General features: G+C 45.8%; 1 protein-coding gene across 1 annotated transcript; it reads right to left on the bottom strand.

Annotated features, from left to right (window-relative positions):
• Nucleotides 1-732: 732 nt before the first annotated feature.
• On the bottom strand, nucleotides 733-23,228 carry Tent5c (terminal nucleotidyltransferase 5C). Its single transcript, XM_027393788.2, has 2 exons — nucleotides 22,974-23,228; nucleotides 733-5,980 (listed from the first exon to the last, which is right to left on the bottom strand). The coding sequence occupies exon 2, from the start codon at nucleotides 5,951-5,953 to the stop codon at nucleotides 4,778-4,780; it is 1,176 nt and encodes a 391-aa protein (XP_027249589.1). The 5' UTR covers nucleotides 5,954-5,980; nucleotides 22,974-23,228; the 3' UTR covers nucleotides 733-4,777.
• Between the last annotated feature and the right edge of the window lie 454 nt (nucleotides 23,229-23,682).

Below are 23,682 nucleotides of genomic sequence, written 5' to 3'. Positions count from 1 at the left end.
GGGAAAAGATGCAGATCTGGAGAACTGGAGATGGGACTAAAGGCATTAGGAAGTGTCCAACCTGTAGCCCAGAGACCACATGCATCCCAGCATAGCTATGAATGTAGAAGACAATGTCATGTCACAAGTCAAAAGATTGGACACCCTGGAACAGAACTATTTATGCCCTTTAAATATCTATCAGCCACATCCGTTTTTCATATAGTTATTTCATAAAGTGAAATGATGAAATCAATTAGTTAGGATGCATAGTTATTTGGGGTCTCTTACTGTAATGGTCATAGAACCATGGTCACTAGATAAACCCAGGTTCTGGTGAAGCAATACTATTTTAAAACACTGTGAGACTAGGAGGGTAGATCATAGGTAAATGCTTGTCTGGTATGCCTGAGACTGAAGGTCAATCCCCATTTGAATTAAAACAAGTAAGGAAAGACATTACCTATAGGAGGGATTAGCCACTGGCTTCAAGTCTGCAATAAAGATCCACCTCAGTTAGGCAGGCACCTTGGAAAAGGAATTTAGAGCCTTCAGGGTAAACACACACACACACACACACACACACACACACACACAAACACACCACAGTAGCTGACATGGTACTGCCAAAGTTGACAGTAGTAATAGACTCTTCATCCCCGTGTTTCTTAAAACCAAAAGTTTACCACCCAAGACCAAATTGGGAGAGGGGGGTGGGAAGCAAGGAGCATAACTGACAAGTTGGGTTTTTTTTACACTTTTAAATATACCTTTATTTCTCAAACTCAAAGCTTTATTTCATCAAGTTCTAATACATTTGCACTGATAAGAAATCTCATCTGCATCAAGTAAGAAGGTGAGTGACCAGTACCAAGGAGGAAGCCCGTACCTCTAGACACTGCTAAGGATACTTCAGCCTATACAAATACAGAAATAAGAGCTTCCAATGGAGTCCACTGGGCATTTTTGTCTTTATCCATGTTAATTTGGAAATAAATAGATGCTTCAGGAAAATCAAGTTTTCACGAATACTCAAAAAGGCCAGGTAGCTGTATTCTCTTTTAAAGAAGACCCCAAATCATGTTAATCAGTTCCTTCCTCTTTAGTGGATGGTCACCTCACCTTCCTACACACACACACACATGAGAATTTGCACCAAATCTCAATAGCCCAGGTAAAACTCCAGAACGCTTTAAGCTTATACTTAAAGTTTTTTTTTTTTTTAAGTGATAGGTAAACAAGATGAAGGCACTTGAATTCACAAAAAAAAAAAAAAAATGTAATTTTCTTTCCTCAGAGAGCTCCACAAATAATCCTGAGAGGTTGCCAGGCCTTTTTAAGAGCCTCTCCTCACCCCTCTGGATCCAATTGGTTAAATTAGGCTACATTCCAAAATTAGCTGTGATATTGTGAAATTCTGTCTCAGATTAATGATGTAAATCCAACTTTGAAAATTAGGAAATCTTTCAATTTCTAAAATCACACCTCCAAGGGTTTTCCCCAGTGCAGGGCCCCATTAGACACTCAGAAGTAAAGGCCGGGAGGCATCAGGATGCTTGGATAACTATACTTTACCCAGAGTATAGACTAAAGCTTTTGAGCCAAGTCTAGCTGTGTCCTGAAACAGGGCACCAGTACAAGAGAGATAACTAAAGGAAAGATCAAAGTTGGTTCTCAGTGGTGATACATCCGAAAACGAAAGCAGTACTGGGTAAAATCCTAAACCACCATGAAGGGGCCAGCACCAGGTCAGCTAGAAGGTGAGCAGACTGTGGGCTTAGCAAGGTGACTATTACTACATTAACACAAAGTGCAGATCCACAGAGAGATCACCATGACACAAGTTCCAAGTTAAATCAAACAGGAGGAGGAAAACACTGGAAAGCCAAAAAAACAAAAAACAAAAAAAGCAAGCAAACAAACAAAAAAAAAAACCCCAAAACTCAAGAACCAAGACAAAAATATTCCCTACCCCACTTCACTCATCCGCCAGGTCCCAGGTGTAGGCCATGACTCAGTCCATAAGCAGTCACCAGGAATTTGATTTAGAGGTGTTAGTAACCAGAGTTTCATCTCAGCATTAGAATGACTGACCTAGGAGCAGTATCTTGTTGCCAAGGAGGAGGGTGAGCCTGAAGCTCAAGGCCAAGGACCAGGTGTGTGTGCATGTGTGTGCACTCAACGATGAAGGCACAGTTTTCAACCCAGCTGCTGCTGACTCTGCAGACTGGGAGGGTGGACCCAGTTAGAGCCTGCACTTGCATTTCAGTGCCCTCTGCCAAAGCCAAGTTTCTCATTACCCAGCACACACAAAGAGGAGTCACTGGATACATTACAAATAAGGGTGGCTAGTGCATATGCGAGCAGCACCAAAGGCAGGTTCCAGAAAGAACTTCCTGACTTCTGAAATAAATGTAAGGTTTCCTGGCCTCTTTCTGGTCTGGTAGAAGGGTCACAGAGCAGGTGGATACACCTCTAGTCCAGATGACGACAATCCAGGAGTTGTGTCTTAAAAATGGAGCTTTGGTCAATGCAACTTTTTACCATGGTGGTTCTAAAACACACACCAATTCTCAAACTACAAAACAGCTGGGCAGGCAAAGAAACTACCAAAAGGGCCATCATACAGTGTGGCTTACAGCTTCTGTGTGTCTCTCTCTCTCCATTCTCAGGTGACTATGACAAGACTGGGAAAATATATATATAAAGCAGAAAGAATTCCAAAAAGAAGCCAGATGTTTTTTCCAGCGCCCCACTGGTCCCCAACCCCTCTCAGTGGATGCAATCCTGACTTCTGCTTCTATTAGCAAGTGCTTACATTGAGAGAGGCTCCAACCCACTTCAAATACTCTGATTAAGCAAATCTATTTCTGTGCAAACATATTCTCATTTCACTACAATGGCAGCATTTTAAGGTCATGGATGACCGATGGTTTTTAAAGTTGGGTTCGCTTTTCATTACCTTCCTTTCAACACTGAACTGGCTCGGGCCCCATCACAGAATGCAAAGCCAGTGAATTCAAACATAACTAAGATTCACAGAGCAACAGAAACTAGTTATACTAAGTGGCTTATGGTGACCTAGCTTAATATGGAGGCCAGTGAAGATGCACTGCAATCAACTCTTAGGGGGACCAATAAAGCACATTCCAGAAGAATCTTGGAAACACATCACTAGAAAAAGGTCAGCTATGTCATTTGCACTAAGCCTTTTTGCATGAAGATAACTAGATTGTTTAAAGCAAATACAAAGCAATCACTTGGATCTTTGGATTTTTATGGTCACTGGACAAAGTAAAAATTGAACCCATGGATCTGATGGAATGGCTTTAGAAATCCAGGTTGCTGGTGATATTGAATGTCTTTCCCCTTGATACTAAAGTGATACATTCTAAAATATCCCCTGGAAAGTTTCAAATCTCTCATCTGAACCTACTAGGTAAAGGCAACAGTTGCCCAGATCTCTCCCCATGGACTGCTTGCTTTGGGCCAGCAATTAACACTGTTTTCCTTCTAAAGTGCAGAACATAAACACGATGCTCAAATCTACACAATAAGAAAGGTTATCCTTCACTCACTCAGCTCGTCCCCAAATACAGCAGAGTGATAGCAAAGTGCCTTGGTGACTAGAACACACAAGGCAAGACAACACTAAACCCCTACACCCCTGCAACTTGGAGAGGGGAAGTGAACTTCAAAAGTGGGTCCACTGGTTACTCTCTTCTGGAATTCCCAAATTCTCCTGCTGTGAAAAATATCTGGGGAATGCAATCACTGTTTTTGTAGGGATTGGAAAAGAAAGGTCAATGTACTCCAGCAAAATAGCTGTCATACTGGGAATGATATCCAAAAATGGGCTACCAATTAAAACATGGGAAGAACCTTGTGTCAGATAGACAGTGACTCTAAATACAACACAGTCCTCACTCTCAGGAAGAGCAGAGTCAGTCATCAGAGAGTCAATGAAAGGGGGGGAAAACATGTCATTCTATAAGAACTCCTTACAGAAAATAAAAACAAAAACAAAACATTCATGTTTCCTATTGACAATCGCCACCCCACCACCACCACAATTCTACTTTTAACATTATGTTCCACATTTTATTTTGTTTTCAAGTTACATTTCAAGAAAAGGTCATTTTTTTTATTCCACAATATCTCATAATTCCTTGATACAGCCCAGCATCTACCATAAACCACTTCCAACCAGATCTCAAGTCTCCAGCTATTGGCTTTGGTTTATTGATGAATGAAACTCTCAGCTCTGCTGACAGGGACTAGACATACACAACTCAGTCCCATGAATGAAAATTTGGTCACAAAGAGCACCCTCGTGTTTACCAGTTTGGGGGGGCTGACTAAAACGGACACAGTAAGAGACTATCAGCACAGCTTCCATGTAACTGCTGAGAATCCTGAATGAGAGCCTGCACAGGACTGTTAGGCTTAGCTGAGAAGAGAGAATTTAATGCTTCTCATATGCTGCCCAACTCTCAGAGACTGTGCAGAGTTCAAATCCCATGTGCTAATGTCTGGGAAGTGACAAGTTAGTGACTGTCTTAAGATGTAGAGAGGTCACACTTCCTATTGCATCTTCTGGAGTGGCACTGTAATGGGTCCTTTTTAGGGTTGGCTCATGATAGTCTGTGGACCTATTCCGATGGGCTCACAAAGAAAAGCAGAGTCAGAGCTGAGTTCCCCTTTAAAAGCCAAACACCTACGTCTAGGAGGAGGCTCTCCTACCCGAGAGCCCCTGCCCTAAATGGGTTCCCACTGTGGAAACCCTCAGGTCTTAAGGTTAGTTACAGGGCAGCCATGTAGGATAAGGCTGGCTGTAGGTGACTGGAGGGTGGGCAATGTAATAGTTGTTGAAGTTGCCATCGCTGACATAAGGGGCTGGCTGGTAGTAACAGGTGACATTGGTGGCGCTGGGGATGATGTTTTGTTCTGCCAGCACTCGCAAGGCCAGGAGAGAGATGAGGTTCAGGGTCTGCCTGCGCTCGTGCCCCATGAGGCACACGGTGCTTTCGTTCACTACCCTGCGAAGAATCATGAGGTAGTCGTACTTGCTTCTTTCTTCTTCGGCGAAGTGGTTTTGAAGGTAGGTCTCCAGCTTCCTCTGCTGCTCCAGGATGTCTGGGAAGTCGATGAAAAACCTGGAGCACATGTAACGCTCCAGGGTCTTGATTTCCTCCTGGTCCGCAGGCCGGAAGTCCCGCACCAGAAGATTGCTGTACTTAAGAAGACCCCCACCTCGGATTTCTTCAGGGTTCTTGGTGGCGATCAGCCTGTTCTGAAGATGGTCAAAGGCTTCCTCAAAATCCCCGTACACACTCTCCCCAATCACAGTGGGGTGGAAATGCTCAGAGATGGGATTACTGGAGCAGTCATAGAACAAAAGCAGAGAGTCTAGGATGATCTGGAAGGAGTCCACGCTGAACTCGAACTGACGCCGGATGGAGTCAACAAACTTGAGCTCCACATTCCTCCCGTTCTTGTTGGAGAGGGAAATCAGGCTCCAGCGGTCTGCATCTGTGCAAACCTTCACCAGCTTCTGCACATACGCCTCCTTCAGGGTGACCGGGCTGATTTTGAGCTTGTTCACACCCTCTGGCAGAAAGTTCAGAAGGGAACACAGAACTACATCTCTCACCAGCTGAAATTCTGCCTCTGTGGGAAGAGCCACATGAAAGATCAGATCCAGATCTTTGCAACCCAAGCCGTTGTCTTTGACCAAAACATGGCCAGCAGCAGAACCATTCAGTCGGACATCCTGAACTTTGATGCCTGCCTCCTCCAGCCGACTGCGGACAGTCTGGACGATGTCCTTAAGGGTTATCTCCAAGGTTGGAAAGTTGCCTCGTCCATGGATGGGTACAACCTCAGTCAGGACCTCATGCAGCCGGCTAACCTGATCCCAGTTGAGCACGCTGATAGACTCACAGTCCCTGGTACTGCTGCCCTCCTCTGCCATCTTTGGGGATGTTCTGGCCAGGGGGAGCTGAAAAGGGGTGAGAAACAGAGTTAGGATTCATGGGGGCATGGCAAAGCTAGTAGAGGACCTCAAAGGTATCCACTTATCAACTGCCTGTAAACCAGCAGTCAATGGTGCCTGCTATTCACCATGGCTGTGAACATGAAACACATTAAACACCAAGAATGGCACCCACAAATGTACAAGCTTCATTCTACAGCAAGGTGGATATTGGCATTGCTTTGCTTTGTGTGGGTGTTCTTGCTGCTGGTGGTGTGCTTGTCCTATGTGGGGAAGGGGCAGAGTAGGCTGCTTTGTGTGAAGAAAAGCAGACAAACCAACCATATCACTTAAAAAGCACTAAAAAGCCTATCAAGGTGCAGAGAAATAGAATCTGTTGTTATGAAATATTTGTATACTGTGTGAAAATATATTGCTGTGATTGGTGTAATAAACAGCTGAATAGCTAGGCAAGAAGCATAGACAGGACTTCAGGGCAGGGAGATAAGAAGTAGGAGAGTAATATAGGCACCAGAGCATCAGGGAATGAGATGGACACACAAATGGGATATAGGTAAAAACATAGACTAATAAAAATATGGGTTAATTTAAGTTGCAAGAGCTAGTTTTTTTAAAAAAAGCCTAAGCCAAAGTCCAAGCTTTCATTAATTAATAATAAGTCTCTATATCTTTATTTGGGAGCTGGCTGGTGGGACAGATTAAGACTTGCTACAATCTTTGCATTTTATTAATTTTCTCTGATTTCTATAGAAGTTACTGTTTTGGGTTCCCATCTTGAACTGGAAGATACCTAAACCCTAATACTCAGTGTGCGCACGCGCACACACACACACACACACACACACACACACACACACACACACACACACACGTGAACACATACAACACTGCTCCATTTGCTCTAGGAATAGACTACATCTCAGCTATGGAAGACAATCACTTCCTTTTCATATATGTGCCTAATCTACCTTGCAACAAACACAGCATCATCTGGGACACAACAGTTATAGTCAACATAACAGTTTTAGTCAGATGGAGCTTTGCAATGAGGGTTTCCTTCAGCAAGGACACAAAGAGCCTCAGGGCAGGTGAACTTCTGGGGAAGGAATCCTTGAAGCTCCTTAGGGGGAATAAAATTAAAACTGAATACAAGAGCCAGACAATGGTAGCACACACCTTTAATCCCAGCACTTGGGAGGCAGAGGCAAGCAGATCTCTGTGAATTCAAGGCCAGCCTGGTCTATAGAGCAAGTTCCAGGACAGGCTCCAAAGCTACAGAGAGAAACCCTGTCTCAAAAAACCAAAACCAAAACAAAACTGAATACTAAATGGGAAGTACATGCTGGAACCACAAAGTTTCCCAAATAATTATGTGCTAGGGACTGAACCTTGGGCCATGAGCATGCAAACAAAGTGCATGAGCTGCAATTTTACCTACTAACTGGGAAGTATGTCTCACTTTCAAAGAGATGAAAATGATGGAGTGCCAGAAATCTTAATACATAAAAGCAAAATATTGGTATCTCCTTGTGTTCTCACATTGCTTGGATGTCATCTAGACAGACATAAAAGCTTAAAAAGGAGGTTTTGGTGCAGTCTTCCACCCTGTAAAGTTCAGTGCAGACAAAATTCCCCCAGCCACAGTTTCATTGTTTGGAAGTTGCTGCTTTTTAATGCATATAAGTGCATCCTTTTTGGACTCCAACAAGGATTTCGAGCCTGCCCTGGTCCAGGGATTTGTGGCTGCTACAGTACCAGGGCACCACTACTCATGTGGGGATGAGCTTTTACAGTTCCCCATCACAAACATTGTTGATAGTACAAGACTCCAACCCAAGGAGAGGTGTAGTCTATACAACTCTGGTGGAAGGAAACAAATACAACAAATAGACGAGAGAGGCACTCCCTAAACTGGGGCCAAAAGGAAAGCCATGGAAGTGATCACTTGCAAAGAGGGGATACCAGATAACAAAGCCATGGTGAGCTATTGCTGGAACAGCAGAGGGGAGGAAAGCAGTGCATGGCTAGAAACAGCAATGATCTGGGGGTGACAGGACAGCACAATGACACAAGTTGAGGGACTGTCAATTCGCTCAGCTGGAAACGGGCAGCTTCCCCAGGATCAGAGCAGGCTCTGGTGGGCTCTGGGGTTGAGTGCCCCTCTGCTTGCTATATAGAAGAGCATTTGTCAAGGGGAAGATGAAAGATTCTTTAAAAGTCTGCAGCTATTTAGACCTTCTGAGCATGGCCCACCTCAGTGATGGACAAGCAAGCATGGCCTGCGATGCACACCTAACATCTATTGTGGCTGGCATTTGCCTCCAAGCCAGATTTGGGACAGCTGGGCTCTCTTTTCTCTGTGCTCACTGGATACTCAGTGGTTCTTTGTCCCCCCCCCCCTTTTTTTATGATCAGTATACAGTAGACTTGTGCCTGCACAGATTTGAATGCTTTCAGGAAAATATTATGGTCTGAGCGTTGTTTGGAGACACAGCCAGAAGCTAGACCACCTGCAGTCTGGGCGAAGTGGGCTTCAGTCAGGCATAGTGGATGAGCTGCTTTATGCTGTCTGCCATCTGTTACACTTCCCAGGGCTCCCATGTTTGACACAGGTCTGATAAGTCACAATGTGGTCAGCAAATGAGATACAAGGAACAATATTAAGAAAAATCTCCATAAAGAACCCTAGTAATGTTACAGCATAGAATAACTGTAGGAAAGGCCTTTGATTCAAGCCTTAAAAAGACAAAGAGAGGTCAAAAAGAAAAAGTTATGTAGGGCTATAAAAATCTAGAACATGACAGAAGGGTCATCTAGGGATCACAGAGAATCGAGGAGCCATAACTCTTTCCTTTGGAGTGAAAAGTATGTGTGAAGACCTTCACACAGTTTTAAATTGGCAGCAGATTCAAAGTTGAAATCTACATTAGACTGAGTATCTGTAAGGGTCCCATGAGAGCAGGGGCAGGAATAGCCCCTAATGTTCCGAAAATGGCCTGTAACAGAGAAGGGAAAGAGCACTGAAGACAGGAACTGTGTTATCAGCACAAAAGGACAAACTGTTGGGACAGAATTTTCTAACTATTTATATCAAATACATATCATGACTGATTATAAAGGAGGAAGCATTTCAAAACAGTAAGTGAAATGTATGGGGCTCACGCCTAGGAATCTACCACTTAAAAGGCGGATTTAAAGTTTCAGACTAGCCTGGGCTAAATAGAGAGTTTCAGACTAGCCTGGGCTAAATAGAGAGATCCTGACTCAACAAACAAAAATAACCCAACCCATAGATAAAAACAAATGGTGCTGAGAAAACAAACTAGCAAATATTTAGATGCTTAATTTATATATTTTTAAAAGCTGGCTCCCTATCTCCTGCTAAAGTCAGATCTAGTTGCTTAGGACAGGGATTAAAAACTAAGATCTAGTTCAGTGGTTCTCAACCTTCCTGAGACTGTGACCCTTTAATGCTGTTCCTCATGTTGTGGTGACCCACAGTCATAAAACTATTTTTGTTGTTACTTCATAACTGTTAGTTTTGCTACTTTATGAATCATGATGTAAATGTGTTTTCCGATGGTCTTAGGTGACCCCCGTGAAACGGTCGTTCAACCCCCAAAGGGGTCATGACCAAAAAGAACTCTAGGAGTGACTAAAGAAAACCCAAAATTTCCATACAAGTTTACACAGTAGGCAAGGCTAAGCCTTCTTGAACTGCAGAAAGCCAGTCACAAAACCAGACAGGTTTGGCTACATAAAAATTAAAATGTTTACATGATACAAAACATTCAGAAGACATACAAAAGAAAACATTCATAACTTTAGGCAAAGTATTTATTTCCTTAGTAAGAAGTCTTAGATACAAGACCCTAAAAGAGAAGGGGGAAAGAATATAAACAGTGGCTCAGACACAAAATATTCAACTTCACTCAGAGAGCAGGCAACCTAAAACCCAGTGCTTAAAACCCATCATGGCAGCAGAGCTCAGCTCATGCGTGGGACAGCAGACACCTCTGGTGCATGGCCCCTGGGCTCTTTGAAGACCAAGGTAAGACTCTCAACTTTTAAGTTCCATTACCCTTTGATGTGGTCCTGCTTTATCTGCCTCATCTCCTCTGAACTCTAGTATATCTGCAAGTATGCACAGAGACAGGCACTGGGGAAGTCAGAAATGTCACATGAGCATACAGCCATGCTCAGAAGCCTGTAGGTGTTCAAAAGGAGATTGCCTGCTCTGTGTGTAAGAATATAAATGCTCATGACTCATGAGTGGAAAAGTGGAAAACTTCAGGAAAACTGTGCATGTAAAACTTCATGCCTAAACAAGTTCACACGTAACTCAGTCTGTACTGAGTGCCATCTTCAGTTTGGAGTGGGTGTGGAAAAGGTTGCATTTTTGTACCCTTTGGATGTGGAAGTACTTACTGATAAAAACTGAAAATCTTGTGAGCCACAGTCCAAGATCTTTCTGCTGTGATAATTCTACTCATTCGCTCCCTGGTATTTAATCTCTTCGGTTCCCTTTGCTGCTTCATCCCCATATCTACACACCAAATAAATCAAATCTGTTTGGACACTTTCCCTCCATGCTGGAAGTGTTGGCATCTGCCAGGGATAGGGGAAGAGGATGGTTTCCCTTTAGAAGGCCTTCTGTTAAATTTCTACCTAATGCATCCATTGTTTGTGTTGAAAGACAAACTCAAAATAACAACAGGCCCATTCATCTCACTCCATCTACTTAATGTTTGGTATCAGAACACTTTGCAACTGTTTCCCAGGGCAGCTACTTCTCACCTCAGACCCATCAAAGCCACCCCTGCTGTACTTTCCAGCCCTTGCTATGTCCTCTTGCTGATTATTGGCTACTGTGGCAAGAACTCTTTTTTTTTTTTTTAAGTCAGTAAGTGCATTTTCAGGAATTCAAGAGTCTGATGTTGGCATTTTCCATACCAATTTCTTTGGATATAAATATGAATGGCTGTGTAAACTCTGAGAGGAAAAAAATGGAGTCCATAAAAAGCACACTATGGGACATGGGCTGATGTCACATCCACAGTATGGTCTATAATTCTTCCAGTTTACTATAACTTGGTTCTGATGAGGCTGAGCTGCCCCAAATGCATTTATAAATTTACCTATGATGTTCTTAGCTCATTAGAAAAGTATAAATTGATAAGATATTTGGCAGGAGGGGGTGGTATGGTGGTGTTGGAGAGATGGCTTAGTGGTTGAGTGTGTAGTGATCTTGCAGAGGACCTGCAACTGGATACTAGCACCCATGTTGGATGACTCACACCATCTGGAAGTCAAGCTCCAGGGGATCCAACTCCCTCTTCTGGCTTCCCAGGGCACCTGTACTCATGCACAGATCCACACACCAACGTACACACATAAATAGAAGTGAATAAATTTCTAAATATATATAAAGATTTTTATAACTATTATTGAAATCCAGATGATGTCAAATATCAAAAGCATATCCCTACATTATTCCAACATTGGTTTTACAAGAACAAATGTAATTTACAGCTGTGGGTGCTTAGATAACACATCTGACCTTAGTTCAACAGTTTCAGTTTTAATTAACTGCTTTTAAATCAACACTTATGTAACCTCCGTATAAAAGAATCACATGAAACAAACATGCTCAGCTCATGAAAGGCCCTAGTTAAAGGCAAATTCTAGTTAGCAGAATTAGCACAATAGTGGCTAGGAAACAAATTAACTTGAAGTCCAGTAAATTCAAAGCAATGTTTGAGAAGCAGATTCATTGTGGTTATACAAAGAGGAAGTCAGCAAAGGTGGGCACACAACTGGTCAATGGTTTGAAAATCCAGACACTTCTATAATCCCAGATGGCCAAATGCCTACTCAGTTCATAATGTTTGTTTTTAAATACATTTTCATTACCTTTCTGTGAATGAGTGTCTTGCCTGTATATATGTATGTATGCCAACATGGAGGCAGTGTCCAAGAAGGCCGACAAAAGGCTTGAATCCCCTGGAACTGGAGCCACAGATGGTTTTCAGCTGCCATGTGGGTGTTGGGACTCAAACCCAGGTCCTCTGGAAGAACAGCCAGTGTTCTTAACCACTGAGCCATCTCCAGCCCCCCAATATTTAATCTTTTTGACAGTATGATTACTGGTGAACAGTTATTTCTCCTAGGGACCCCTGGATTCCTGGGCTACAGCAGCAAAGAAAAAAACACACATAGAGAGAAAATGTTTTGCAGAGATGGCAATAGACATGGAGGAGATGCAACCTGTGCCAAAGGCTTAGACTAAGCCCCCTGAGGTCAGGGTAGATGCTCCAGCTGCTGTATGTGCCCAGGGCAGAGCTATACAGGGCAATGAGCTGCAGTGGGGAAAAGAAATGCATCTATCTGAAATCCTATTACATAGCCTACTGAGGTTTCTGGTATAGCCAATGGAGTCATGAACAGGCTCAGATGGGCATGCAGGGGAGGCAGATGTCTGAGATAGGGATAAGGGTACTAAGGACATTGAGGACACTTGCATAAAAGTCTCAGGTTTGAGATTTGACTAACACTGAGTCCTTGTTGGAAAGTGGCCCCCAGAGTTTTTGCATGCAGTAAGATGGGTCTCTGTGAAACCAAGGATGGGTTCTCCAGGCCTGTGATATTTAACACGGAAGTTATAGAAGTGATTGTCTAGAAGGCATCAGGGAAATTGAGGCTAGAACTGAAGCTCTCTTATTGGAGCCCATCATTCATTCGGGAGGGAGATGAACAACATCCTCTTCCAACTATTGTAGGTTTAAGGATGGAAAGAAGCACCATCACTTATCAACATATCAACATTCCCTTGGTGGCAAAATGCCCTTTCACTGTTCCTGGATGCTATCTTAAAAAAAAAAAGTGCATCTTCCTAGTAAATCCTTTCAGGTCAGGCAAGAACTGAGCCTGGGCACAGACTCGAGGCTTCTAAGTGAAATGTGAGCATGGACCAAAGACACCCCAGTCGGGGGAGGGAGTGTCCTTCCTGTATATCTTTCACACAAACTGACCCCCCACATACACACCTGTGTACAGAGTGGATTCTACAGGTAAGAGACTATTTGGGTGCATATAAAAATTTTTATAAAGGCATTTAAGCAGAAGTAAAAATGACCAAGAATAGTCTTTCTCCAAACATACCCCATGCTGCCTCTCACCACAGGTCAGGCTTGACTCTCATTGACATACAGAGCAGGGTAAGCATAAATAAAAGCGAAGGAAATCCCATGCAGAAGAAGCCGCTGGGATCACTTCACATTCAATCCTCACAAGCCAAACTTCCTGCATCCCTGATTTAAACAGTGTGGTTCATAAAAGAGTGCAGGAACTCATCCCTGGAGCCAAAGCCCTAATTCTTGGAACTGTTGACTCCTCCCTCAGGCTCAAGGGGCCTTAGTGGGCAGAAGATTGGGGACACCAGGGAACACAGGTCACAAGCCCACAAGTGCAATAGATAAGTACTTCTTACTGCTGCTCAGACAAGCATTTCTAAAACAAAGATTTGTTGGTCCCAACCAAAAAAATAAAACTAAATTTTAGAAAAGCAAGCTGCCTTCTGCTAACCTCGACCTTCTCAGCCTCACACTGTCTCTGCTTTGAGTGGGTCACCCTTTACTGTCTGCTTTTGTGCAGGCTTTAGAACCAAAGGACTCCAAAGTGGCTTAGAGGTGGCTTTCAGAGAGACCCTGGAAGTCACTTATGGGCCACCGTATCTGGGAAGCCCTACTTTGCAAAAGGGGGCTGCACAGGTTGTTTCAAAACAAAACCCCTCTAGTTCTCCCCACATCCTTTTCCCACAGGGGAACTTCTACCCATGCTTCAGAAGCTCCAGCCAGGATGTACTGACCGAGTCCCCTGGCATGCTTGGCATAACAGAGGGCAGGAAATGCATCTGGGTGTTCAGCCTGGAAATTCTGCCATATCCCAGGTAGGCAGTGAGACAATGATGTCAGGGCTCTAACTACATCTGACCACCTGCTTTCTATAGAAGCAGTATAGGGCAACAAGATGGCTCAGCAGGAAAAGGCACTTGCTGCCAAGCCTGATGACCTAGCACCCACATGGTGGAAGAGAAGCAATTCCCACAAACTGCTACTGACCTCTCTGCATGCATGCTGTATACTAAATAAATATTTAAGGGCCTTTGAAATCCCTATGAAGGAGATGTCATTTCCCCTTATTTCAGGGGAGTACACTGGGGAACCAAGAGGATATGCACATTGTAAACTGTCCAAGGACACACTGCTGCTACGTGGGAGAAATGTGACTAGTGAGGTTTTCTCTTCCTTGCAGGTGGGTAGGAAGCTGAGGTGCATTCCAGGGTGGGAGAAAACTAAGAACTAGCTGTTCCAGTAGCCATGGGAAGGAGGTGGCACTACGTCAACAGGACAGGAGGGAGAACATGAGATGTTTTAATCAGATGGTGGCAAAGAATTTTGGCCACTGGAGTGAGGCAAGACCAGATGGCAGGTGCGAAAGGCTGGTGACACATGTAAAACTCAACTACCTAACAGCTGCCAGGACAGAAACTGCTCCCCCACAGTCATGATGACTTTGGGGGTGTATCCAGCCTTGACTGGAGCTACCAGGATGGGAAAAGTAAGTATAGCATGCTAATAGTTAATGCTTCAGAGATGAAGGCCTAAGATCCCAACTTGGGGGATGGGGGTGCTCATGTTAGACACAGCAGATTCAGAAGAACAGCAAAGCCAGAAATGGAAGGAGCCAGTCAAGAGGATGGTCTGGCAACACTGACAGCAGACAGTAACGGAGGATCCGCTTTGTCAGAGGTGGGCATTGCTAGCAGAGTCAACAACCATTAGCTTGCACTTTGGTGACAGGGAGATCAGAAGGGTTGGTCCATGATAAAGCAACATAACAGAAGAGACCTTCTCTACAGATGACGGGGCAGATAGAGAGGTACCAGATCCCAAAGGGCTAGCCCCGGACAGAACTGAAAACAGAAGCAACCTGGAACAGACCACAAGGGCCCAACCTCAGACAAGACATTTGCCCCCTCCCACTCACCCATACCATTTGACTTAAGATTCTTTAACCTGAGAGAAAAGGGTGTGTGTGTGTGTGTGTGTGTGTGTGTGTGTGTGTGTGTGTGTGTGTACGAGCATTTAGGAAAATAAGGATTTGTGTATACTAAGTGGAATGCTCTGCTACTGAGACACATTCCAAGCTTGAGCCAAGTACTTTAAATGACCATGGACATCTACAGTCCGAGGCTGAGAAGTGAAGAACAAAACCAGGGTGGAAGTAGTGTGGCCTTCTATAGAGATGTCCTCCTTCCCTCCTTGCATTCCTGGAATTATAAAGGCCAGAAGTTATCTAGGGCCTAGGGTGGCATTGAAAAGCCCTTAGTCTGTTGGCTTCCAGCCTCTCACCACAGCCTGGGCTCCCAACAGGGAGGAGTCACATTCTGGATACTTCTCCACAGCCTCAAACCTGTTAAGAAAGTACATCCAGCTGGGCATTGGTGGCACACTCCTTTAATCCCAGCACTTGGGTGGCAGAGGCAGGCGAATCTCAGTGAGTTCAAGGTCAGCCTGGTCTACAGAGCAAGTTCTAGGACAGCCAGGGCTACACAGAGAAAAGAAAAGAAAAACAGAAACTTGTGTGTTGGGAATATATAGAATAGTCTAGATGAGATAGCCCAAAGCAACAGGATCAGATAAACTAATACCTTCTTTAAAAGGCAATAAAGTGTATTCTACACAAACTTTCTCCCAAGATACCACTGTGATACAGTTACTCTCCACTGTCAACTTGATGGATTCAGAGTCATCTGTGAAACACATCTCTGGGCATGTTTGAGAGACCCTTTCTAGGGAGGTTTAACTGATGTAGGAAAAGATCCACCCCAAATGTTAGTAGCATCTCCCCTAAGGTTAGATCTGGGGCTGAATGAAGAGAAGAAAGCAGGCTGGGAACCAGTGTTCATCTCTCTCTGCTTTCTGACTGAGACAAAATGTGGCCAGATGCCTGGCTCTCCCACTGTTGTGCCCTCTTTGTCATGATGATTGTACCTGAAAGCTGTGAGCCAAGAAAAACCAATCCTTCCTTAGGCTGCTCATATCGGGTATTTTCACACCCACATGTAATTAATACAGTCCTATTTACAATTAACCCACCCAAATGCCCATAACCCATTGGACCTCAGTTCACAATAATGGCTGTCCCTGGCCAGAATACTGTGCCCAGAGAAAACAGTATGACACCAGACTTCCCAGATGGCTTTTTTCTCACTTGCTGCTCTATCACATTTTCTATTTTCTCAGGGTTATCAGTAGCCATTTCACACTGTTGTCTACCAAAGGCAAAAGGTTTGGTCAGATTCCCACAACAGAGGCCTGAGGCATAGAACAGGGACTGCCTTGCCATGCTCCAAGAGGCATAGAACAGGCACTGCCTTGCCATGCTCCAAGCTTCTAGAGTCTGGGGATCTTCAGATTCTTGCTCCCCTACACCCAGTGGTTATCAGAAACTGGGCCCTGTCCAGACACTACCTGAACGTGACTCCAAACAGAAAGCTACTCCCCACCTCTCAAAATAGGATGCCTAAGCATGTGTGGGTAGAGAGATAATGCTGGAAGAAGTCATGCTGGGGTCGTGAAAGCACAGAGCAGAATCAAAACACTGGGGCAGATATTGCAATAGTCATGGAGGGGAAGTGCAAATGCTCAAGACTTCACCCTGAAGTCATCACAAATGCAATGTTGCCTTTTGCAAATGCAACAAATTGCAATGTCAGAATACAGATATTGTGAGTTGACAACTAGGCAGAAGAAAGTACCTGAGGTCCTCCCCTCCGGCCCCCCCTGTCCACCCCACCCCTGCCCAAGGGGTCAACATGAAGCACCATCTACACAAATTGAACTAGAAATAGTAATTGTCACTATACCATACATTTCTAACTCAGAGACATAACCAATCTCAACTCACATGAAGGGCTCTCCCAACAGAGCCAGCCTTTTGATATTGTTGTTTTAGAGGTGGGCTGGACTAAGGAAAACAAGGTTCCTAGAGAGGAGACTGTTAAAGGAAGACCAAGTCACAATCCTCAGGCTTATTTCAAAGGCTGTACCACCATCCGGCTCTCCAGCTCAGACCTTTGAACATCATCAACTGCCCAAAACAAAGACTTCAGTTAGTCAGTTAAAAGTGGCTACAAGTTCCAGCTAGTCACTAGCAGCATCGGTGGGTTTTATCAGGGAAAGGACCAGGAGCGCTTAGCCCTCAAACGCAGCACTTATCAGGGTAAGACATGTATACACACCCCATTCACAAATGTCTAAGTGCAAGCTAGCCTCAGTTTCATTGCTGATGGGAACTTCCCATGCCGACCAGTCAAGTTAAGGCTATTAACATAGCAGGTGGCAGACCTCTAGGTAGTAGGCATAGACCAAGCAGAGAGAAACATGCTAAACTTAAATACATTGTGCGTTGTGCATTATGTGAAGAAACAAAACCACAGAACAATAGTTATTTCTGTACCAACTTTCTAAGAGGTGGTGTCTTACCAGTGTAGAGCTGAGAGGGCCAGGATGCCAGGTCACCAGTATGACTGTCCACAGATTGCCCCTAGAGATCTCCCAAACATCTCTGCCTTGAAAGTTCTCTCCTCTTGCATGTTTGTTCAAATTTTAATCATTGCTAAGTTTTCATTAAAGGCAAATTGTTGACAAACTAACTGCTAATAAAACTCAGCCCTAGTCCCCTGGCAATCTCAGATTTCATCTGCAGGTCTTCCAGCTATTCTCTAAGAAAACTATTAAAACAAAAGCAATGGAGGGAGAACCAAAACGGCTTGGGTTTTGGCATTAAGTCTGCCTCGCAGGATGAATGCTTATCAGTAAGACAGTGTGATGACCCAATGCTGCTCATTTGTCCAGATACCCAAGTACCTCCTGTGTTGGAAGCACTCTCCTGGGACTCTGATCAGAAGGGAGGGGACAGAGACCCCTGGCCACACAGAGCTTGTGTCCTGTAGACACTCTTCAGTGACTTTGGTTGGTTCACTACTGCTTCTCACACACACAGAGAATCAGGATTTGAGAGTCAAACATTTTTGCACATGGTCTAGACCTGCACTACCCAATACAGTAGCTGCAAGCCATGTAGCTCTTGAGCACTTGAAAGGTAGAATGTCCAAACAGAGTGCACAGTGTATACAGAATGCAAAATAGACTTCAGGGACTTGATATTAAGGAGGGATATAAAATATCTCTGTTATGGGATTTTGCACTGATTACTTGACATACTAAGTTAAATAGATAAATAGATTTATGGTTTAAATGAAATTTACCAGGCTTCTGTTCCCATATGTCTATGGGACACCAATGATTCTGTCTGCTGTGGATGACAATACAGAAATGAAAGCCTGAAGTAGTAAAGGGTCTGCCAGGATCAGTGTCCCAATGAAAGGCAGCCTACAAGGCAAGGAAGTAAGTGTAAAGTCTACAGCAGTCAGGAATGAGATGTAGCAGCAATGGTGTTGAATGCCAGATGACCAATCCAGAGCAAACACCCCTGTGTCTTGAACCCACTCTTTCGTCTATATCCCCATATTCCACACCACAGCACTATAGCCTCAGGCAGCTAGAGTCCTGATGCCCAACTCTATGACAAGCAGGGACAAGGACACCACAGTGCATGGAGAGGCAGGGGCATGCAGCCAGGCCGGGCTGGCCTCATTCTGTAAGGCCAAGTGTGGAGAGAAGGGAAGGGGGATTGAATGGGATAAGGAGATGATGATTCATGATCCCTGAATAATTTTCTTCACTTTTTTTTTTTAAATAGAGACCAGATATGGAGACAACAGGGGGCTTCTTTAAAAAAAAAAGCCTTTTAGTTCCATATTATTTTTTTAGAAACAAGAAAATATGCAAAAGAAAACTGTAAAATACTGGAGCAGAAAGATGTGGGAAAATATGGCTCTCGGATGAGAGAAGATCTGTCAGAGCCTGAACAGACGTCCCAAAGACATATTAAAATAAAGTTCATTTGGGGGAAGGGGTTGTGCTCAATCCCTCCTCCCCCAAATATCAAAGTCTGTATTTTGCAAGGCAGGGTAGGACAGTTAGGGACCACCTGCCATGGAGCAGCCAGGAAAGCATCAGGAAATAGCATCTTAGAGGAATACAGGGAGATCTCAGGGATGGGCAGATCCTGGGAACTTACTCTAGTGCTCCAGGCAGAGGACTGATCTCTCTGGCCAGAGACAGGGAGGCTGCTGCTACTCTCATCCAGCTCCTGTCTACAGTCCCCTAAACCAGGTCAGTGATGACAGTGAGAAACAAAAAAAATAAAAAATAAAAAAAGAACGAGTCAGCAGAGCCAGCAGCTGAGTGAACACGGAGAGAGAAAGGCTGAGTGAGCTAGCTGGGGCTGGGAGGACAGGAGGGAGGGTGGAGAGCTGGGGGGTGGGGCTAGAGGCTGGCCAGGCTTAGGAGTTTCAGCTGCTAATCTATTTGCACTCACTGCTCCTCAGCTCCAAACCTACACTGCTGAGGCTTCCCTGAAAAGATGACCAGGAGCCTCTGATGCAAGAAGCTCCATCCTCCAGGACTTGACCCAGCAGAACACTCAATCCAATCGAGCTTCCTACTCTGTCTGGGAGGAGCAACAGGCAGCCTTCAGTAGAAGGTGCATTCTCTTTAGAGGAATATGTCTGCATGCAAGGCCATGCATGCACTCTCTCTAGGCAGGGATCAGGACTCTATAGAGTGACCAGAAATCCTACTTTTCTGGGGTCCATGTGTGAGGAGGGGGGCGAGACAACTGAGAGAAAAACAAGTTCTTCAAGAGCATCATAAAGGCAGCCTAGCCGCTCTCACCTCCAAAGCTCTTCCACAGGCTTTTCACATACCACTCCCTAAGCCTCCCAAGCACCTGGCACCAAATACCACCTAGGAAGTACTTTCTGACCCAACCGCCCGCCCGCCTGCCTGCCTGCCTGCCTGCCCTTATCCAAGAAATAAGCACCTCCTTGCAGCTGAATGACCCACAGTGGAAAATGCTCTGAAACCATAAAGCTTCCTTGCACACAGATCTGCTTCATGTCAGTAATTATTTCTTCATATTAAGTTTTTTTTTCTGTTGTTCCAAAAAGTTCTGCAAACACTTCAAGAGCAAGCTACAAGGGCCAGCTGTACAGAATACTAATTTGAAACAGTTCACAAGGTCCCCTTATGCAGTTGGGTTATGTAAAGATGCTACTTTCTATGACCATTTCAATTCTAAATAAAAGCTTCCTTACAAGGAATGCATCCCATCAAAAGGTTAAAAAGTGGGAGAAACCTATGGTCCAAGAGATTAAGAGGTCGGCTTTACTGTTGTCTCAAGTAGCTTTAAACTCATGGGCACTTCTTTAAATATGGAGGAGTTGGCGTCATCATAATACAACCTCATTAGCTACAGTCAAAACACCAAGATGGTGGAGGGCAGCTTTCCACATTTCCCCGTTTCTTCAATAATGAGAGAGAGCAACAGACCAGTCTTAGTCCAGGAAACGCCTCAGACTAAACACATACACACACACAGCACACACAAACACACACAGCACACACAAACACACACCACACACACACACACACACACACAGAGAGAGAGAGAGAGAGAGAGAGAGAGAGAGAGAGAGAGAGAGAGTTGTGTGTTTCAGGGACAGGAAGGAGATAAACTCCCAAACGCCACCATACCTCAGGCTTATATAGCTTTTCTCAGTAATATAGGCAACAACGATCTAACCCGGTTGCCCTTCTTCATTGGCTGACTCTAGGATGGCATAGCAAAGAAGAAAGATGAAGAAAAAGGTACTACTTAGTGGATGGAGCTGGAAGGAAGGAAGGAAGAAAGGAAGGAAACATTCAATGCAGTTTTCTGATTCTGTAACAGCTGAGCCTCACTAACCACACAACAGCCCACTTTTAAATCACCTTCATGGCTGAGCTGTGGCTGAACTGTCTGGTGGGCAGTGCACGGCACATATAATCTGCCTGGTCTTGAACACTGGAGGATGCAGACTAAGTGTGTGCTTGACTGGGAGACGGATAGGGAATGCAGGAGGCTGCAAGTCAGGCTGAAAGCTTGGTAATGATACTGGCAGTGGAGCTGAAGAGTGAGCCCTTAGCACTCCACACACTCTCTGACCAACAGGCCAAGAGCCAAACCCTTCCCTCTAGAGTTCACAAACTGATCTCCAGATACAAGGCAGGTATTATGGGAGAAACTCACCCTAAAGAGTGTGACTATTTGCTCTAGGTGCACACACTAAAGTTACTTACAAAAGTAGGGACCTCTCTTTTGGTAACAGTCTAGAGATAGCTGAGCACCCCACCTCCATAATTTTAATGACAGTAAGGGACATTCTGTGTAGATACTGGAACAATTATTACAAACATCAAAATCTTCTACACATCAGAATCTTCAAAAAGCTCCTAATTCACATCTGGGTACTCCAAAACCAAGGTGTCCCTTCAGCTACCTGCTCAGAGTTACGAAGAACTTGATCTTCACAAACAAGAATGGCAAAAGACAGAACCACAGTTGGTCCAGCTGGCCGCAGGGAGAAGAAATTCAACCTTCTTTAGTCCCCACCCCACACCCTTCAACTGCAGGGTAAAATGTGGGGCGTGGGGGGGGGGCGGGGAATCACACCTCTGGAGACTTCCAGCACGGTAGAATTCTTGGTAAGCTTTCCTTCCACCCTCTCGGCTGCCTGGCAAGCTTTCTGGCTCACTCACTGCCTTGCCAAGCAAACTACACTGGAAGTTGTAGCCAGCAATGGCCACCCTCACCCTCCTTCCAGGGGGCAGCTGGAAGGAGGAGCTAACCATCTTGACTTTTACTTCCAGAACCAAACTCGTCACAATTCAAACGGTTACATATATAGCTGTTCTTTGCAAATCTGTTAAGTCTATTAAGTCTTTCGTTGTCAGCACTTTATCCTCAAATCGAGGGGCAAAAAGGATTTCAGACCAGGAATTAGTCACGGCCCTGCAGAAGGGTTTCTACACATTTAAAGGGGGAGAGGGGAGAAAAGGGGCTGAGACTACCCAGATCTGACAATCGGCTCAGGTGGAAATTCTATATTCTGGAAAAACCAAATAGGCATTTCCTCACCAGCGCCCCCCCCCCTTGACTTTGAGGTCGCCCGCCCGCCCGCTCACTGAGTATCAGAACTTAGGTGTAAGGGCTACCAGCTGGCACTGCAGGTTCCTCAACTTCCTCAGATGTCCCACCCACCCTCTTCGCGAACGGCGGTAAAGGGTACCCACACCGCAACGGGCAGCCGCGCCTCTAAGTCACCAACAGCACCGCTATCAGAGTCAACTAACTCTGCACGACTTTCAGCACACGCGGTAGGCAACTTTCGATCCCCAAGGGGAGGAACCAGGTTTCTCAGTCGCCGTATTCTCGAGAAGTTTCCGAGAGACGCGCAGCTTCTTGGCCGCGCGCAATGTCCACAGTCCCAGAAGAGAGAATGATCTCTGCCGCCATCCTGGGCACTGAGCCCAGGAAGCTGCCCTCCCCTCGCCTGCCAGGCTCTAACCCCGGACCGCAGCGTCTCCATCTAAGCCGCCGAAACCGCGGGGTTCAAAACCGCCCCGGTTCTGGCTGCAGTGTGCGCACCACAGGGGCGCAGCGCAGAGCCGACGGACCTACTGGCAGGGTCAATGAAAGAGCAAGAAGTGATCGCCACCCACTCTCCTGTTGCCGGGCCAGCAGGAGCTCGCCCAAGTTTGCCAGACCCCGGTCATAGTCTCTGAAAAGTTTGCGCTCTCTCACGGAGGTAGCCTGAGCCAGGGGCGCAGGAGCCGTGCGGGTCCTGACACCTGCCGGTGTCTCCCCTCCATCTCCGGGGAATCCCACCAGGCTCTGCTGGGACGAACCCGGGAGCGTGAGAGCGTGGCTCCCCGCTGGACCGCAGCAGCATCCTCACACCTGCGGAGGAAGAGGAGCGCAGACTCACCTGGACGCTGGAAGAGGAGGCGACAGAGGCAGGTGGTTGGCGTGGGCAGCCCCGAGCAGGAGCGGCGCGGTGACTATGGCCCCCAGGCAGCTGCCGCGAGTGAGCGGTCCCGCCGCCGCCCCCTCCGATCTTAACCGGCCTGACCACTCCCCCGCGCCTCCCCGCCCCTGCCCCCGCCCGCGGCCGGCCTCCCGGGGGAGCCAGGGCGGGGCGCGCCGGCCGCGGCCCCGCGGGATCCTTGCGCCCGGCGCTAACGGCGGGGGCCCGGGCGAATGCCGCCCTCTGATTGGCTCTGCGGGTCAATGGTTGCCGAGAGACAAGTAAACCTCCGGAGGCGCGAAGGGGCGGGGTAGCCCGGAGGCAGCGTTGCGCAGGCGCAATAGAGAGGGGGCTGTGTCGCCACCAATTTAGGAGTTGAGGGGACACTTTCGCTCTGTCCGCTCGCCTCCTTCTCTGCGGCTCCTGGTCTTTGCCTTCCCTTGCCCCGAGAGTTCTCACCTCCACCATTCTTGCTCCCTGTGGGTTGCGTTTTCTTTCTGAATTTTGGGCGCTCTTGGCACCAGTGGCTCCCTGATTCCGGGAGCCGGGAGTGGAAGCCCACGCCTGTCTCGCGGGGTGTTTGTGAAATCAGAAAACTTTTAGGTGGGTCCTGGAAATCTTATTCCTCGAGCAAATTGGCTGGAGGTGAGATCGTGGTCCTGGAGGAAAG

The sequence above is a fragment of the Cricetulus griseus genome (genome assembly GCF_003668045.3).
Source record: "Cricetulus griseus strain 17A/GY chromosome 1 unlocalized genomic scaffold, alternate assembly CriGri-PICRH-1.0 chr1_0, whole genome shotgun sequence".
Lineage (NCBI taxonomy): Eukaryota > Metazoa > Chordata > Mammalia > Rodentia > Cricetidae > Cricetulus > Cricetulus griseus.
This window is presented reverse-complemented; position numbering and strand designations above follow the sequence as displayed.

Bases quoted from the DNA above. Each gene is read 5' to 3' on its own strand.
- Tent5c (XM_027393788.2), bottom strand. From the start codon at position 5,953: ATGGCAGAGGAGGGCAGCAGTACCAGGGACTGTGAGTCTATCAGCGTG.